The 15234-nt window shown below is 43.0% G+C and overlaps 1 protein-coding gene across 1 annotated transcript in view; it reads left to right on the top strand.

Moving 5' to 3' along the window:
• Nucleotides 1-14444, top strand: part of LOC139731515 (zinc finger SWIM domain-containing protein 5-like) — a 53181-nt gene extending 38737 nt beyond the window's left edge. The window contains exons 6-12 of the mRNA XM_071642399.1: nucleotides 5519-5656; nucleotides 6310-6540; nucleotides 8823-9134; nucleotides 9669-9804; nucleotides 10354-10511; nucleotides 11195-11984; nucleotides 12296-14444. Of these exons, the coding sequence (XP_071498500.1) occupies nucleotides 5519-5656; nucleotides 6310-6540; nucleotides 8823-9134; nucleotides 9669-9804; nucleotides 10354-10511; nucleotides 11195-11984; nucleotides 12296-12617 (2087 nt within the window). The 3' untranslated portion in view covers nucleotides 12618-14444. The remainder of the gene's footprint in view (nucleotides 1-5518; nucleotides 5657-6309; nucleotides 6541-8822; nucleotides 9135-9668; nucleotides 9805-10353; nucleotides 10512-11194; nucleotides 11985-12295) is intronic.
• Nucleotides 14445-15234: the final 790 nt, after the last annotated feature.

Genomic DNA, 15234 nt, shown 5'->3' with positions numbered 1-15234 from the left:
ATTTTCCTCTCTCCCCCTATTTTTCTCTCCCCGTCCTTCGTATTCCTCCATTTCCTCTCTCTCCCTCTCCCTTTCTATCTCTCATATTTCCCCCTGCTACTGTCATATATCATGTGCTCTTATGGCTATATATATTAAAGCTGTATGGCTTTGCCACTCGTGTGTCTTTTTTTTCTTGGAGTCTATTTGTGGAAAGCGTTCAAAACCATCGGATCCTTCAGCTGTATACACTATTCTTCCCCATACTTTCAGACCTTTCATGTGGTAATTCATGTAGTCCTTCTATTCTAACCCTGTAAGGCCCTGTTTGAAAATACTTCTTTTATACATAGCCCTATTTGACAGATGCATAAATGTGATAAGTGTCTCACAAAAGAGGGTGAAGAAATAAAATCTTGCGATACGTGTTAACAAATTAAACCAATGCAAAACAAACACACTACACAGGACACATAATTAATTTAATATATCATTCGATGAATAAATAGGTGAAAAAACCCACATACATATAGATCATATATATTGTATATGTACCATACATGAAATTGTTAACAGGTGATTATTTAAAGTATATAGAATTATTGTATATCTGTCTATCTATCTATCTATCTATCTATCTATCTATCTATCTATCTATCTGTCTGTCTATCTTTGTATCTAGGTATCTATCTACCTATATATATATATATATATATATATATATATATATATATATATATATACATATCTACATCTATATATCTATATATCAATATATGATATTTGCTTAATCACCTGTTCCTGTCAATATCCTCTTTCCATGCCAGTGCATGCCCCAGGGTTTGGAACTCAATGGGAGACTGGTTCCAATCTGCCGTTTCATAAGAGGAGAAGATATATTCATAATGAGAAATAGATAGACAGAGAGACAGAGAAAGGGAGAGGGAGTAGAGGAAGATATATATATGCATATAACAGAGAGAGAAATACATCAATATAATAGAGAGAGAGAGAGAAATATATCTATGTATATAATAGATAGAGAGAGAAATATATCTATATATATAATAGAGAGAGAGAAATATATCTATATGTATAATAGAGAGAGAGAGAGAAATATACCTATATATATAATAGAGAGAGAGAGAAATATGTAGATAGATAGAGAGAGAGAGAGATTGTGAGAGAAGGAGCAAGGGAATGGAATACCAAGCCCTCCTCTGTGGCATAAAATTGTTATCAATCAAGGCTGGCGTATCGTGCACCAATTTGAATATTATGCAGAGAATAACTGAGGCTGTGATGATTTGTGCTGTCAGGCTGAAACTTTTTTTTTTTCTCTCTCTCTCTTTTCTACGGTGTTCAAGTCCGGCCCGACAGTCGGTACGCTAGCTGCCTTTCCCTCGCTTGTCCCCCCTCACTCACTCACACTCTGACAGAGAAATCAGTGTGAATGCGTGGTGTGATATAATCCATTTTACAACAGGCCAAGCCTCAGTGACTACATCCTGTCACTTTCGAAAGTAATGCTCGAGGCAACTTAATATGTGGATTTCCATTCCTTTATTTCATTCCCCCACCCATTTTTGTGTTTGGTATGGGAATACCGGGAATGGGGGTGTTATTGGAAGGGGGAAAGGGGCGGTTTAGTCTCCATTAGATGGCTTTTCGACGTAATAGAATTACGATTCTTGGAATCGGTACAAGGATGATGAAAAATATTTGCAATAATATAATGTTTGCAGGTAAATGTGAGATGTTTTATGTGTTTGTAGAAACCTTTAGCAGCCGTGGGGATTGAGGGTGAAAGTAAAGACTTGAGTTTTTCACCATTTTGTGGCTTCATTTCTTTGTGCCTTGAAGATTTTAGAGCATTAGAATTGTTAGCTGATTCATTATTACCCCTCCCCCCCCCCCAAAAAAAGGGGACCTTTATTGTAGCTAAAAAATCAGAGCTGTCTCAATCAACATCCTATTTCAGAAACTTATGTTAATACCATGTCCCATCCGTAAGGGTAAGACACAGATCCAAGCAGGATTGAATGTGAGGTCGCAGGTCACTAGCAATCATGACTTTTCATCAGGGCCCACTTCATATGTGGGACTCTTGGTTCTTTTAAAGTGTGTAATAGCTGATAGACTGAACATCTGTGCTTGTAGCCAGTGTGAACTGGGTATGAGCTTTGTTAAAGGCAGCCGATCGCCATCCCTAATGGTACGTAAACTCCGAACGACCGAAGTTTGTGTAATGCTACCACTGAGACAAGTTTTAGTGTATGTGTGTGCGTGTGTGTGTACGCATCATACACGAACATTGTCACCGCGAGCTGCGGTGATTGGAGGAGAGAGGCCAGAAGACGCTGCGGCGTGTGTGTGTGTGTGTGTGTGTGTGCGTGTGTGTGTGTACGCATCATACACAAATATTGTCACCGCGAGCTGCGGTGATTGGAGGAGAGAGGCTAGAAGACGCGTGGCTCTTTTGGCCTCTCTTCATGCGCATGCGCACTGAGAGTGTGCGTCCATTCGGAAGCTCTCGTGGCTCGCTGGGACAGCCATTTTGGGTTAGGAGATAAGCACAGGGAGCTCTCTTGTAGCCTACCGTATTTTCGCTGACCCATTGAGCCAGCGCTATTCTCATTCGGGGGTCACTACATTTGATACAGAATGGGGGACGCAGCGTGTTGCGTTCGTCTCCGTGCCGCACAAACCACTCGCCACGACTGAGTGTCTTTAATGAACTTGAATCTCTAACAGGTCATATACCCTTTTTTAGCAAGTATCACAGAATTTTGCAAGGTTGAAGAATAATGTCTCCCAACATCATGTATGAAATCTTATAGTAATACACCTGGTAGTTTTAAAAAAAAGAAGAAGAAAACTAACCCCATGTGACTTGAAAATATGCTATCCTTTTTATACCAAGAACTGCAGTTGTATTTTTTTATGGGGGGGGGGGAGGGAGGGGTCCAGATAGATTCACTGGAAATCTGTAGTATTGTTTTCCCCGCAATCATAAAGAAGTTTTCAGTTTTATCATTTTAAGGAAAGGTCTGACTTTACCTACAATATTTATCTACAATATACCAGCTTATGAACGGAATCTGATTCAGGGTTACAAAAATACGAAAGAGATACACAAATTTTAGAGTCATAAAAGTGTGGTTTTTTTTCTTCTTCTAAATCAAGAAAATTGGTAAGAGGAAGTGGGCTGGAGTTAGGAAGACTGGAAGGCAAAAAGATAACGAAGTGGGCTTTCTTTCTAGTGGCTGCGGTCAAAAAATTGCAGGTGGCATGTAGATCAACTGAAATGGCTATCCAACAGGCTGGGGTATAGGATGAAAACACTGTGCAATGGGGCAGGTGTATTCTGTGAATTGGTCGACTTTGAATTTGCTCCTGGGAGGGAGCAGGAGAGACAGATGGACAGACAGACAGACAGACAGACAGACAGACAGACAGACAGACAGACAGACAGACATACAGACAGACAAACATGCAAACTGACAGAGGAGTTAAACATCTTCTTTCATATCATATAATGCACAAAATTTTTTTTTTTGTGCATCAGTACTTCTCTCATGTAACATTCCATTTCGGGGATTTTCATCAGCATCTAATCCTGGTTACTTTTCTTTCATGGTCTAGTTTTCATTCCATCAGTTTTTTTCCATTCTTTTTTTTTAATGAATCATAAATGAGGAACATCAAAGGGTCCATTTTCATTGGTAACCAGAATTTACTGAGAGTTCATAATTATTATTATGTGATTTTTTTTCCCTGTACACCCTCTTCATGTTGATAAGAAAGAAAAAAGAGGGAGAAGAATCATCTATCACAGTTGATGCTGTGGATATTTCCTCAAGCATTCATATCATTTTGAGTGTGACTTGTACACTGCTAATGGTAAACTCATTGCTTGTTCATTGTGCAAGTTCTTGTACAGACAGACAGACAGACTAACATGGCTCATTCCCCGACTGGAGATTTGTCTCCCCCTTCTGATCTTGACCCGCTCCGCCCCGTTTGTCACCATGTTACTTTTTGAACTCCCGTGACCTCTACGGGACGACTCCGCTTCCACGGGCGTGTGTCACCTTTTGTAGTCACCACAATGGCTTTGTTTTGATTGACAGAGATGGGATATGGGGGTTGGGGTGGGGTGGGGTGGGTTAGGGGAGAGTAGAGGGGGATGCTGCGGTTGGTTGTTCGCGAGAGGGCGAGGATTGAGTGGAGAGGGTATTGAAATGCCGCACACCGGGAGCCGATGGTGGGGGAGGACACTCGGTAGCATCGGAAGACCGGCAAATGTTTATCCACCTGTGTTACTCGATACAAGGAGGGAATTTCGGATGAGTGGGAGGGATGGAGTGATGGGAGAACAACAAAAGAAAAGGTGGACCGCTGGTATCATTTTGATGCATTGAAGCCTCGTTCCGTAGAATGGTTGGGTGTGTTAGCACAATGCCTTCTCTTGGAGGCGACGGGAAAAAGCGAGACGGGAGGAATAGCTTGGTATTTACCTCAGCATGCCATGACTTTTTGCTGTATTCTGAGACCTCTCAGATGCTTTTAGATCCTAGTCTCACTGTTTGTCGTCTGCTAGCTCCTGTTTATTCCTGTCCCTCCTTTTCCCCACCACCGCTTCATAATAGAGCTTTCAAAGTCTTTTTTTACCCCCTGTGGATGTCTGCCTTTCCTTCCAAGCTGATCTCTTATTGTTACTTTAGTGTCTTTCCTCAGCTGTCCCCTTCTCTCACATTCTCCCTACTTCAAGTATACTCTTAACTCATGTACACTGTGATTTAAGGTGTTCAAGACCCCACCCCCTTGAATGTATACCCTGCTTTACTACCTGCATTGTGTTCTGTGCTCTATTTATCCACATGCCCTATAATTATGATACAGTCAAGACAGTGATACACAGTGTGTGTCCATCATGTTAAGGTCATGTATAAACAATGTCAACAACTGCAATCAATTTTTTTTTAAATTTTTATTACAACAGAATACTCTCTAGAACAACTTACAACAGTGTGCACATTTCACCACACTGTACATGGACATAGTGACACACTGTACAGAGAGTAGTATGATTGTCTCTGCAACCACAGTGTGCAAATCTCTTATACATACCGGTAGCTTGAGACTGTCAACACTGAGAATGTGTGTAGACAAGAGAAATGACAGAGTGGTTTGTTACTAGCTGGAGTACACACAGTGTGTCTTTCTGCCCACAGTGTTATACTCTTTTGCACAGTGTGAAACAGTGCATATTAATAGACCAAATATGCTGTGGGATTTATGCTTTTCTGACAGCTCGCTGTGATATTCCTCTGCTCAGAAATGTTTTCCTCTTTGTAACATGGCATCAAATGTTGTCAACACCCAAAATCATTCCAAAGACATGCGGATGTTCGACTGTGGTGACTTGATACGACTACCAGCAGGGGGTGATGTGGTGTAATAGACACGATATAATAGTTTTGCCAGAGCGGGTGAAAGTGAGAATTCATGAATACAAACCTAATTTCTCTTCCAGAGCATCTACCCACAGCCTGCGCCCGGGTGGATGCCCTGCGCTCCCACGGCTACCCCAAAGAAGCCCTCCGTCTGGCAGTCTCCATCGTAAGATACCTCAAAAAAGTACAGCAGGACCACCTCAAGCAGGCCAAACATGGTAGGTATCCCCCTCTTTTTTCTTTTCTTATGTATCATCCAGATCTCAAGTTTATAGTGTGAGTTGCATGTGGTATTTGTGTGTGGAAGGGTTGTATAAGTTCACTCAGCTTGACTCAGAAGTACACACATCCTATAAACTGTGCCATTACAGCTCATGAAGCACTATCCAGCATTGTTCAATTTCATTTTGGCATGGGGCAGATGGAAAAAAAATCTATTTGAAGAATTGCTGGTATTATCAATTGTAGGAACTCTCTCTCACTGAAATCCTCAATTCAGTTTGGCCAAGAAGTTACACTGATTGTACACAATATACACTGTACCTTATCATAATGATCTAAAATGTTACAAACTTACAATAAAAGGGAGAACAGATATTTGTGCCCACCTATCACTTTGTAATTTCTTAGTCCTTGTTTTGATTTTTGTAATTGTTGTTTTATTTCATACTTGTGTCTAATAATGTTTTTATTTGTCATTTGCATGTACATGTACATGTACATGTGAACTCAATTTGATAGCTGATGGCTAGCATTATAGACAGTGATGAAACAAGGGCACTCAAATTCATGCCGTCACATTTTGTGCTGGTGCAATCAACACAAAGTGAAGGTAATAATTTTTTTTTTTTTGTGGTTCATCTCTTGCCAGGTGCCCGGAAGTCCAAACACAGGAAGTGCTCTCCGCCCAGTATGACGGCCAGCGAGATGTTCTACACCAGCACCGGTGGGAGCGGCACGGGCAGCAGCGGCGGCGGTCTGTGCCGGGACGCCAGCGAGGCGTGGATCGGACACCCCCTGGACCCCATCGGCTGCCTCCTCGACACGTTACTCGAGGCTTCCTCTGCCAACCCTCAAGGGGGCGACGGTGGTGATGGGAGTGGTAAGTCGACATTCTCTTTAATATGTTACATGGTTGGCATACATACTGGTTGATGATTGGTCATAATGCAGTCATGTGACTAATGCAGTAAGGATCGAATCATGTTATTGTGAGCAGTGATGTTATGCAAGGCAATATACAATAAGAGTGATCCAAGAATTTGACTGGCTGCAGACAGAGCAAGATTTAGATGAGGTATGTATCATTTTATGTAGACCATCTAATATAACATATTATCGTCTATATAGGACGTTTTAACGGCGCATTGCAGTCCGCTCAATTTTTACCGTTCAATATCAGAGCATATTGAACGAAACGCATAGGCCAACGTATTAATTCACCATAGGCTACCGTTGTTATTTGCCGTTCAAGATCACACCGTATTCAATTCTGTCTCGTCTATTGCGCGAGTGCTTGCTGAATGCGCAATCGCTTGCTGAATGCGCAATCGCTTGCTACTAGTGCGCGTCAGTTTGTTACAATTCACAAGCGCGCAAACATCTTGGCTAGTTGTTTGTTTCATACACAGTTTTAGGGGCTTCCCATTTCAGCACTTGGATGTGACTGCCGAGTCAACTTCCAGGACGGGTAGAAGCCGGGTAATTTTGTGCAGTTTATGCTTGCTTTACTTGATTGTATAGATGATAATAATTATATTGGATGGCCTTGATTCATGGAATACCAGGGAATATTGCACTCGTTAGGGTCAATATTGCACTCATCTTCGATTCGTTCAATATTGGCCCTAACTCGTGCAATATTCCCTGGTATTCCATTCATAGCCATCCAATATAATATAAATATTGCCTTGTCTATCATTGTAATATAACACCCGACAGTCACTTGGGAGTTATATTTTCCCCTCAAGACAATAGTTTCTCTCAGTGCAATCTCTTACAGAAAATATAACTCCTGTGGGGGTGTCAAGTGATATATTACACCTGTATAAAGAAGATTATCTAATGTAGATAAAACCTGTGTAGTTGATTCTCTCACAAATCTTTGTAACATGCTACGTATTACATCCATTCCTTCATGATATTGAATGTTGTCGTTTAATTTGTTATACATAAAGCATCTGCAGTGTGCTGTATGTATTTCCTAGGTCTGTAGATTATATGTTACTCGTTGATTCGAAATTTTTGCTCAGTTTTAAAGCAGAACTGTCCCCCTTGAAATGAACAAAGTCACGGTGCCTCCTAGAATAACTGAAAGCCGATGATGCTTCACGCCAACAATGCAGCTGTTTAGAATGAGTAGGTGTGTGCCATGCAGCGCTGAAACAGAATCCACCCACTACTGCTGTCTCATCTCTGCAGTGATATGAGGAACATTTTTGTCTCTTTTCTCCCTTTTTTATCTCTCTTTCTCCCGCTCTTTTTTTTTTTGAGAGTGAGAATAAAAGGGTCTTGTCCAATTTCCAGAGAGGAAGCTGGGTTTAGGAGCCCCAGCTGTTGTGAGGAATCTCTGCAAGAATTCAGAACATTTGAAGGAAATCGACGCGAGCACATATTGATCAGTGGCATGGCCCCCCCGCAGGGAGTCGGGTCCTGGTGGGGATGAGTGGAAAGACGTCAACCACAAGTTGATGGTTCGGGGTTCGTTTGGGCTCGTGCAGTTAAAAAAAGGCACACAAATTGTGCCAATTCACCGGCAGATGTTGCCCAGCACACCATGGGGATGAAACCTCTCTCACTCCATAATCCTACCCCCGATAAAGCACAGATCAAACCGTTTTTCTTTCTTGTTAAGAGGATGCTCTATATCTTTCTGGATGTGAGATGTGTGTGCAGATTGCAAACGGAGATAGGACTTCACACGGCAGAGCCTGCACCCAGCGTATCTGCTACTGGAAATCATCCAAATGGACGTTTATGGGTTTCCAGGAACTGCACACGGCTCCACGGAGGAAACAAAAGGGGGGTGTTCAGCTCTGCGTAGGCCAGAGAGGTCGTGTGAATTAGGCTCACTACCTGTCTTGTGCAGCCATCCCCACTAGGGCGTGAGGCACACGCTGAAGTACTTAGCGCGTTCTGCTCGGCATGTTTTTAGCAATTTCCAGTGACCACTCAGAGTTGTGCCCTTCCGCTACTCCCAAAATAAGTTCTTCCTTCCAGAGGCTAACTCAGTTATAGAGGCCATTGTTTGCAATAAGGTAATGAAAGGGGTTGAGGATGCTTGCTGTTTCAGTACAGTGATCATACCAGGGAGCTGGTTGTAAATTGTTTCACCGTGTAAGAACGTTTTTTTCACCAAAGTCATTCTTTTTGTGTTGCTTGCAGGGATGTCAAGCGGTCCATCCACGAGCAGCTCGTCGTCCAACCAGTCGTCCTCGTCGTCGACAAGCCACGCCAACAACAAGTACCGCCACGTGCGGGTAACGGGCTCGCACGACCCGCTCGAGTCCTACCTGACGCTGGCCTACGAGGTGGCGGTGATCGGACTGGGCCAACAGCGGGTCATGCCCATGGGGCTCTACGCCCAGGACAAGGCGTGTCGGGCAGAGGAGGAGCTCATTACCAGACACAGCGAGATCCTGATGGACCACAACCTGGTGGAGGTCCTTCAGCAGCAGGCCAACACCCTTATGGAAGGTAGGTGTGCCAACCTTGCACAGGAAGTGTGGCAGTGGTCTAGCGGTATTTTACTCTGTGCTCTAGATCAAAAGGTCTCAGTTTCAAACCTCTCCATAACATATATTGTGTATGGCCTTGACTAAGATATTTTTTCCACCATGTTCCATCCTTTTTTTTTCTATGTTCTAAATGTGTAAATGGGAACTTTGTTTAGGATTCAAGCCCTCCCATGACACCTGAACCATGCATTAGATATAAGCTACCTATGTTAATACAGGCCACAAAGTTAAACATAATTGGTACACAGTCAGTTTGACTTGTCATTTTATAGATGGAATTCTATCTCTGTAGTAAAAACTAAATATATTGAACAAATATTTTACTAGGCACATCATATTTAACATAGCTGCTAGTCATTACAATAACATTCCAAAGATGGTAGATTTAGTTCAATTCACATGCATGCTCATGTGATATATGAAACAATTTTGGTCCTCATTCTGTTAAAAAACTAATCTTTTTCTTCCTTCTCCCCCCCCCCCCCCCCAAAAGGTGGGATGGCTAGCGGTCTTGGGAGCATGGTCCGACCTGAGAGTTTCCCCATGCACACATTTGGCAGATACCTCTTTCAGACACTGCTTCCATACAATGAGGACCTCGCGTACAAGGTCGGCCTTCGCGCAATGAGGTGAGAATAGAGTGATCTTGATGTCCAGAGAGACACACACATGAATGGTTCCATGCTCAGTTCGTTTATAGGAGTAAGGTCCACTTAGAATGGAAAGACAGAATGAAAGCAAATCTCTTAAGAACTTAACTTATGGTAAAAAGAAAAAAATGCATAGTCATGTATCTGTTCAAATTTTGGAATGGTCATTGCAGTTTTGGACAAAAAAATGATGGCTCTTTAAGGTATGACTCATATGGTTTGCTGTTTTGATGATATGAATTTGCATAAAGTAATAGAAATACATACTTTTGTCCCAATTGTATTTTGTAGCAAGTATATTCTTGCAGTGAACATGCATGCTGCAGTTTTGGTAGAAATGGATGTATACAAAATGAAAAGAAATGAACAAATTGTTCAAACTAAATATTTTTTGCATCATGTTGGGTTTTTTTTCACAACAAAATTGCCTTTATTGGTGTAAATTATAAACTCATTCTTGTCGATGAAGGGCAATTTGTCAATCAGTTCCACAAGATCCACTGTTCCTACTCTGTTTGTAACTCTCAGGCTGCCCATCCTAGAGGAAGGGGCATCAGTGGCTGGAGGACTGACCGCCAGCAGCATGAACGCTGTCCTGATGGGCCGCTACCCTCGCTGGTTCGTGCTGGGCCACATCGAGTCGCAGCAGTGCGAGCTCGCCAGCTGCATGATCACGGCCGCCAAAGGTTGGTCTCGAGAGGGCGCGTGCACCAAGATTGTACCACCACGGATGTGATGCTATTTACAGATGTGCTAGTTTCTTTACAGCGTTCCTTCCCACGCCGCCCCCCCCCCCAATCTTTTTGACAGCAGTTCTTTCTTTAGAAGTCAGCAGAGAGACATCACAGAAATGTTTGGATAATGATATTTGTATAATTGAGTTTAGATATGATTATTTTGTGACTTTATAGACACTATTGTCACTGAACTCTCAGCAGTGCCCATTGCCTCTTTAAAAATTTTGAACGTGACTTGTAGTTGCTTTTTAATTACATTTTGTCCATGTACCCCAACCTATGTCATTTAGGACCAAGCCACGACTAGTTGCAGGTTAAAATACCCACTTAAAAGACCTGAATCATGAAAATCAAGGGAGACAGTTAAGGCACTTGTAATTCTAGTTAATAGCACCCCTTTCATGACAGCAATGATTACCATGAATTCTGGAATTCTGCATTTATTTTTATAGTGGCATATTACCAAGTTTTCAGCTTCAATGAGAAAGACTTTAAAGGCAAAGACATAATCGCAAATTACAACAAAAATTTACAGTTAAAATTGCTGTATTGCATCTATGCTGTTGCAAGTGTAAAATGTTGGACAGACTTTATTGATGCACGGTAATGACTGAAATGTCTTTGCAATATAGATGATCCCCGGCGGTTGCGAACAGTTTTGGAGGCTGCCCAGCGCCATATCCACAGCGCATCACAGCTCTTCAAGTTGGCACAAGATGCGTTCAAGGTGGCGACACCCGTGGATGGGCCAACGCACTGCACGCTGCTGAAGGCGACCTTTGACTTGGGTCTGCACATCATGCGGATGACATTGGCCAACAACAACTGGCGGCGGAGGGACATGGTGCACTGGATGGTGCGATGTGCCACTGAGATCGGCATTAGTGCCCTAATCACTGTCATGCAGTCCTGGTACACCCTCTTCTCGCCAACGGAAGCCACGACGATGGTGGCCACGACCGTCATGTCGCCAAACACTGCGGTGCGGCTCAACCTGAACTTCCGGCAGCAGGAGGAGCTGGCGAGGTGCGCGCGGAGCGTTGCGCTCCAGTGCGCCGCCAAGGACCCGCCGTCCTGCGCGCTGTGTGCGCTGACCCTCTGTGAGAAGGACAATGTCGCGTTCAAGGCGGCCTACCAGATAGTCGTGGATGCGGCGGCCGGAGCCATGAACTCCCAGCAGCTCTTCACGATAGCACGGTACATGGAGCACCGCGGATACGCCACACTGGCCTACGACCTGGCCGTGCTGGCGATGCGCAACCTATCCCTAGGCTACAACCAGGACACTCACCCGGCGATAAATGACGTGTACTGGGCCTGCGCCCTCAGCCACTCCTTGGGCAAGGAGCAGCTGAGTAACATCATCCCTCTAGTGGTGAAGAGTGTCCAGTGTGCCTCGGTCCTCGCAGATGTACTTCACAGGTGAGCCATCAAGAGTATCATTACTTAGCAGTTGTATTGCTGCAGGATATTTTTTGCTAGTTTGCTAATGTCCAGAAGAGCTGATAATTTCTCTGTGCATAATACAGGACTCTCCCATGCATTAACTGTCTGTGCCTTTCAATATATTTCTAAATCTTGTTGCATTTCGAACACAGCTATGTAAATCACCAATTTTAGCATTGCCATGACAGCTCTTGAGCATAAATTTCAAAACAAAGGGATATCAATGACTGTCACTGGGTAACTTTTGGTCACTTACGTCACAACTGTCTTGCTTGTCTTTCCTGCAGATGTACCCTCACTGCGCCCGGCGTGGGCTGCCCACCAGACGCCAAGCGCCGCTGCATCAAACTCTTGCCATACGACAAAGATCCCATGCGGCAGCTGCTGGATGCTGCCATCGCGGCGTACATCAACACCGCCCACTCGCGGCTCACCCACATCTCGCCACGCCACTATGGCGACTTCATCGAATTCCTGGGCAAGGCACGTGAGACGTTCTACCTGGCGCCTGACGGACACATGCGTTTCACCAAGCTCATAGACGATCTCAAAATTATGTACCGCGGCAAGAAGAAACTTATGCACCTGGTCCGCGAGAGGTTCGGATGACGCTGGGCCCACTTTGGGCCCTACCAAGCCCCCAGACAAGCTGTACTGGAAAGGGACTGTGGGGCATTTGTCTCGCCTGTGTGTGCTTGGTGGGTTTAATCTTACCACAACTGGAGTAGTGAACATACCCCTTCCCTCCAAACAAAACAGAATATATGAATGAATGAAAAGAAAACACACAAATGGGTGTTTTAGCAGAGCATTTTGTCAAAAAACAGAAAATGAAAGGAGTTGTGCAGCATCACCCTAATGATTTGTTTTGTTGTAAGTAGCCCCAGTGTCTTTTTTCTTGCTCATGTTGATGGATGACCAGTGGGCAATGTATGGACTCTCTGCAGGTCCATGTTGATAACTCCCTCTTATCGTGCCATGTGCTCCAAACTGCAGTATTCTAGATTGGATGAGTCTCTATGCTAGTGCTGTATGCTACACTCAGTTGAGCAGAGGTGGTCTCAAACTACTAAAGCAAGCTATCTGGCATAGCTTGACAAATAAGAGTGAAGGACAAACACATATGCATGTCTCAATACGATTGCTCTACAAGATAAGGTAGACGTACCGATATCACCAAGAAATGGCGATGTCATCATGAACAAAGCTCTGGATGTGTCTGCTGCATGCATGAATTCCACAGACAGATAGATTATTGATAGACGGTGAATGGATTGAGAGTAAGAATATCTGGCTGGTCCAATGTAGAAATTGGTGTGTGAGTGTGCTTGGGTTAGCCTCTCCCTAGAAGGAATCTTGTGTTGTGGAACCGATCCAGGCATCTATGAATGATGATATCGTGGCCGTGAAACGCTCTTAGGTGAACAAAGGCATGGGTAGACTCCCCATAGACACTCGCCATAGATTATTTATTGCCAATGATTCAGTAATTTACGAAGACAAGAGAAAAATTGCAATATAGATGTAAGTGTATCACTGTGGATGATTTAAATATGAAGGAGTGATCGATAAGTAGCTCTAGTCACCAATTTATTAGCTGTATTAACATAAGCTATGTGATCGGAACTCTGCTGAATCCAAACCAAGAAATGTTATTTGCCAATGGACAGGTAAAACAAAAAATCTTTATCTCATCTCATGCTACATTGCCAAAGGTGTGTTATAATTGTGAGTTGTACATCCGTGGATAAAAAACAAACAAACAAGAAAACAATCCTGCGTATTTATTCAAGGTTGCCAAACGGAGTAGATTATTGCCTCTGTGTGTGTGTATGGATCAGGAAGCGAGTGAGAAAGATAGTGTGGCCGTGTGGATGCCACTCGAAAACCAATGCAACTTTGCCCAACCTCTGCCGATGTTAGAAGAAAATTTTTGAATGTGAGCGTCCAATTTTTCTTTTTCTTAAGTAAAAGGCAAAGCAAGCGATACATGTGTTACGTATGCATCAATTCAGCAAGCAATGCATGTATCATGCATGTATCAATCGTACAGTGAAGGCAGCAACTATGTATCTTGATATGTGGGAAAGGGTGACAGTATTTAGGAGTTACACTGTAGGTAGTAAGTATGAAATCATCTTTTACGTATCAAAACAGAGCTAACCTGGCCTGGGTCACCTAACCACTGAATAAACGATATCTCTTTATATAGCCCTCAAACACTCATGGGATGGGTTATTGCTCAGTTATGTGCTCTGTTTGTTGTTGTTTTTTTTCTCCAAGAATCAACGTATGATCTGATAATGAAAAGATAAGTCTTAGAGGCGATTTCCAAATCTGAGCCTTACCTTGACACATCGTTTCTGATGTTGTCTGTTCTGTGACTATAAAAGTAAAAATGAGGGCTTTTGTAAGGTTTTCTGGCAAGGTACCCAGAACTCGAGGGGGGGGGGGGGGGGGGCTGTAATACGACCCTTGACCCACAGTCATGAGGGCAGAGGAAGGGTGGTAGCTTCAATCCACTATACTCAGAGCATTCTTGACACAACTCAAGTTCTGTAGGGCCTGGGGAACAAGAAGAGAACTTCATAGTCTGCGATATAGTGAAACTATTATGTGTATATTGTGATATAGACATGTCCAGCCACTGATGATGTAATGATGGGTATGCTTTCTGCACAGTCAAAAAGACCACAATATACATGGCTCAGCCCATAGAGGATATAAGAAAATATGCTTTATATCAGGGGTATTGCTTTGCCGTCAGTTTTCGCAGACACATGGCATGGCACTGCTCTTAGGAGTAGTTCTGACGTGTGTAAAGTCTACAACCCAGCCCCCCCGCAAAAACCCCTGTGTATCAGTTTCCATTCATATATGAATTGTAGTCAGAATGGCTTACCTTTATGATATATCTACCTCAGTATGACCTCAAGAGTTTAATGTACATAAGCAATTCAGTAGCCATTGCTTGACTTAGGAGTTGTGATTGCATTATTTAAAAAAAAGACTCCACAATTACTTTGCAGGGATTTTAATCATTTTTTTTTTTTGATTGAGTGATTTTTTTTTTTTTTTTTTAAAGAATAGGTACTGATCTGTGTAGATTTACTGGAGAAAGGGTATAATTTTGTGTTGAAGAGAATGAAAAGCCAAATCAGGGAAAAGTTGAAGATTTTTTAGATTTTCTGCTAAAGTTTGCATGTGACAGGAAAGAGGTTAACAG

This window comes from Diadema antillarum, unplaced genomic scaffold (genome assembly GCF_040938485.1).
Source record: "Diadema antillarum isolate AM-2024a unplaced genomic scaffold, OU_Dant_1.0 seq00000376_RagTag, whole genome shotgun sequence".
Taxonomy (NCBI): Eukaryota; Metazoa; Echinodermata; class Echinoidea; order Diadematoida; family Diadematidae; genus Diadema; species Diadema antillarum.
The sequence above is the reverse complement of the archived record's forward strand: the minus strand, read 5'-3'. Positions and strand labels throughout refer to the sequence as shown.